The sequence below is a fragment of the Trachurus japonicus genome, chromosome 12 (genome assembly GCF_045865225.1).
Source record: "Trachurus japonicus isolate A0001 chromosome 12, Traja_1.0".
In the NCBI taxonomy this organism is placed as follows: Eukaryota; Metazoa; Chordata; class Actinopteri; order Carangiformes; family Carangidae; genus Trachurus; species Trachurus japonicus.
In genome coordinates this window covers 10,082,096-10,085,985 of record NC_140918.1, presented here as the reverse complement: position 1 = coordinate 10,085,985, position 3,890 = coordinate 10,082,096, and the positions used below count along the sequence as shown (strand labels likewise).

At 49.0% G+C, this 3,890-nt stretch overlaps 1 protein-coding gene across 1 annotated transcript; it reads left to right on the top strand.

Annotated features, from left to right (window-relative positions):
* The first annotated feature begins 264 nt into the window (after positions 1–264).
* Positions 265–3,658, top strand: ptger4b (prostaglandin E receptor 4 (subtype EP4) b). Its single transcript, XM_085793070.1, has 2 exons — positions 265–1,368; positions 2,671–3,658. Exons 1-2 carry the CDS (start codon positions 595–597, stop codon positions 3,250–3,252), a joined length of 1,356 nt encoding a protein of 451 aa, XP_085649196.1. The 5' UTR covers positions 265–594; the 3' UTR covers positions 3,253–3,658.
* Positions 3,659–3,890: the final 232 nt, after the last annotated feature.

Here is a 3,890-nt window from a genome sequence, read left to right as displayed (position 1 = left end):
GAGGATGGTGATGAATGAATGTTGTCTGAGTTGCATATAACCTACACCTATTGGCTATGGGAAATTCAGTGATGATGAAGAGCTGAAACAGGGACCGTGACCCCACACAGCACAGCACAGCACAGCACAGCACAGCACAGCACAGCACACACTCGCGCTCGTCTCTCTCTGACGACTGTGGTGCGCGAGCGAGTCACTGGCTGAGCGCGGAGCAGAGGAGGAGCCGCCGCCAGTGGCCCCAGAACAAACTTCCCTGTCAGTTGAGTGTGTGTGTATAAGTGAGTGTGTGAAAACAGCGTGAGGTGCTGCAGCTCGCATTGCAAGTCTCTAAACATCAAACCACCCACCTCCTCCTCCTCAGCTGTTGGGTCACATCTCCTGTGGATTCTTGCTTTTTGGACTCGCGTGGATTCGTATAATGTGGATTTTTACTCCCGTGCGTAAAAGAGACATTTGGAGACGATGGATTTGCTCACTATTGTTGGAGAAGCTGCAGGGGAATACGCGTTAATGGAAAGTGTCACTCTACTTCGGCAGCGAGAGGAGAGTCCGTGTGAGTTAGTAGTAGTGTGAGAACAGTGAGAGGCTGCAGGCATGAACAGCACAGCGGGGATGTTTAAGCCCCCCACCATCCCGTCCATCATGTTCATTTTCGGGGTGGTGGGGAACGTCATCGCCATCGTGGTGCTGCGGATATCGCGAAAGGAGCAGAAAGAGACGACTTTTTACACGCTGGTGTGCGGCCTGGCTGTGACGGACCTGCTGGGCACGCTGCTGGCCAGCCCCGTCACCATAGCTACCTACATGAAGGGCTCGTGGCCGGGGGGCGACCCGCTGTGCCAGTACTCCGGCTTCATCCTGCTCTTCTTCTTCCTGGCGCAGCTCAGCATCGTGTTCGCCATGTCGATGGAGAGATACCTGGCCATAAACCACGCGTACTTCTACAACGAGTACGTGAACCAGAGACTCGCCGCGCTCACGCTGTTGATCATCTACATCTCCAACGTGGTGTTTTGCGCGCTGCCCAGTCTGGGCTTCGGGAGCGTGAAGCTGCAGAACTCCCGGACCTGGTGTTTCATAGACTGGCAGAACAACCAGACCACCGTGGCCACTTTTAACCTGATGTACGCGGGTGTGAACTCTGTCATGGTGCTGGCCACCGTCGTATGCAACGTGATGGTGTGCGGCGCGCTGATCCTGATGCACAGGAGGTTCATCCGCCGCACGTCGCTGGGCACGGACCAGCGGCGCATCGCGGAGCTGCGGCGCAGGCGGAGCATCGGGCGGCTGGCCGGAGCAGAGATCCAGATGGTGATCCTGCTCATAGCCACCTCCGCCGTGGTGCTCATCTGCTCCATACCTTTAGTGGTGAGTACTGGAAAAAGTGAGCGAGTCACACTTACGCACCGCGAAGGACAGTTGAGGCGTAGGAAAGTCACCATGGGGAATGAAATGCATTAGAATAAACAGAATACATCAAAAACTATGCAATTTAACTTATTTAAAGTTTATAATAAAGGACCGTGCACCTTTTTGTGACGCAAGAGCAAAACGTGACAACATCAAAGGAAGTTTTTTTTTCTCCTGAGCAACAACAAAATGCCACAGCTGTTAAATAACAGGCTATAATCCAGGTTACTGTAAAGTGTCTGGTCGGTGACAGACGTCTCTGAGGTGTCGGTGCTGCGGGTTGTGGCTCCCTGTCCTTTCACCTGCACGTACAGAGTTTCGATCACATCACAGTGGGACACGATGGTGACGCTGAGAGTCGATCAGATAAATCTCCTGTGGTTTGTTTGCAAACAACTCCAAGACTGTTTTGCACGTTCATCTCTAGATAGGCTACATGTGTTTACGCACAGACTGAGATGTCCCCTGTGTCACGCGCTGCAGTAGCCCTATGATCAGTGGGTCAAAGTTATTGATTATAGATTGGGATTCCTCAGTCAGGTATCTGTATGTCAGTTCCTCATGCCCAACTTGTGTCCTGTGGAAGAGATGAAGCACAAACTTCACCGTTCCACGTCTGTGTATAAATACACAGTGTGACAAAATAAATGAGTAACATCCAACCTTCCTGTTTTTTAGTACAAAATAACCTCTTTGTGTTACTGTTCCTCCTCTGCACTGCAGCTCAAAGATGAAATTAAGTATAGACAAGCACTTCATTTACTTTGGAAACTTGTTTTGGTACAAAACAATGATTTTTATAAACCCAGTGAGCAGACAGGCACACAGAGGAGGAATTGCAGTGAGCAAAATGTGAATTTAACCTGAATTAAAGTTAAACATCAACGCTTTTATGTGTTTTGCTGTGAAATGATGACTATTGTGAGACTCTGGGGAAACCCGGTGGCAACTGTGATGAATGACAGTGAGAACTTGTGTTTTTATTGGCCTCTTGCCAAATGCATGGGGCCACGCAGCAGCAGCTACATTCAGCCAAATGTCATTTTAGGTTTGGCCTGTCCATGCCAACTTCTCAGGAAAATGTAAAATAAACAAAACATTGTATTCCCTGAAAACGGGGTGTACTAGGCAGGTTTGGGCTTGCTCAACGTCTCTGCCTTTGAAATGTTGTTCCTTGTTCCTTTATGTGACAACCAGACATCTGTGGAGGCGCATTAAAGCTCCTAAATTCATCTGCCATCTCTCTCTCTTGTGTTTCAGTTGAGGATCTTTGTGAACCAGCTGAACAGGGCGTCTTCTGGACTGACTGACGACCTGCTGGCCATCCGCATGGCCTCCGTCAACCCCATCCTGGACCCTTGGATCTACATCCTGCTCAGAAAGACAGTGGTCCTCAAGCTGATGGAGAAAATCAAGTGCCTTTTTTGCAAGATGGGCGGGAGGGGACGGAGGGACGGCAGCCAGTTCCGCTGCGCCGACGGCCGCCTCTCGTCCTCCATCGTGTCCCGGGACTCTCCGTCGCTGGTGTCACGGGAGTTGCGGGAAATGGTGAGCACCTCGCAGACCTTCCTGTACCCGTCCGAGGAAAGCACGCTGAGGTCGGGGAGGTCGTTACAAGCGGGGGCACCGTCGTCGGGCTCGGGTCCAACGACAACGACACAGACGTTACACTTACAGGGCCCCCGGGAGGTCGAGGGGCCTCAGAGGGAACTTCCACAGAGCGATTTAGGGGACAAGGCGCCAAGCGGGCCGATGTCGGGGCTTCCAATGTGCCCCAAGGACCCGGCTCTGCATGTGACCTTCACAGACGAGACTGCAAACATACAGGAGAAGTGCATATAATAACTAACCACTGCAGAGGGAAAGACTCAGTAATCCACACAGATCGTGTATCTGTAGATATCCATAAAGTGACATTTGATAGATGTATAACTGAACAAGTCACCTGATAATAATGTATTACTCCTCAGTCATAGCTCACCGCAAACACCAGGCCATTAAATAAATACACTTCAGCACAGTCACAACAACAAACCCACAGAGGACATGGAGACGTGGTAGAGGAGCTCTTTTTGTTGCACTTTCTGAAATCTGAAATGTGAACAGTGTTCATTGATGTTAATTTATTCTAAGTATGAAACGATACTGTATTGTCTTCTCTGTGAGAAGGTCCAGATAGTTTGGAGTCATTTTAAATCGGTACAAGATGAATATGTTCAAAGATTGTTCTTTTTCTTTTTTTTTTTTTGGTACACAGAAACATTTGCAAACAATTTGGATCATATAATCATATCATGCCCTGTATTTCGTAATAAAAGGCAGCTATAACAGCGATGGTTTCACAGCTCAGACACTGGAGGGTGTTAGGAAGCCTCCTGAAGTCATGTAGTGATGTAAAAATCTTTAATTTACCTTGTTTAGCCCATTAACTTTACAAGGATTAAACCAAATTCATCCTGTTTTACCTTAATGTAAAGTGA

Coding starts and splice junctions, on each gene's coding strand:
- ptger4b (XM_085793070.1), top strand. CDS start 595: ATGAACAGCACAGCGGGGATGTTTAAGCCCCCCACCATCCCGTCCATC. Junction 1,369..2,670: donor TCTGCTCCATACCTTTAGTG/GTGAGTACTGGA, acceptor CTTGTGTTTCAG/TTGAGGATCTTTGTGAACCA.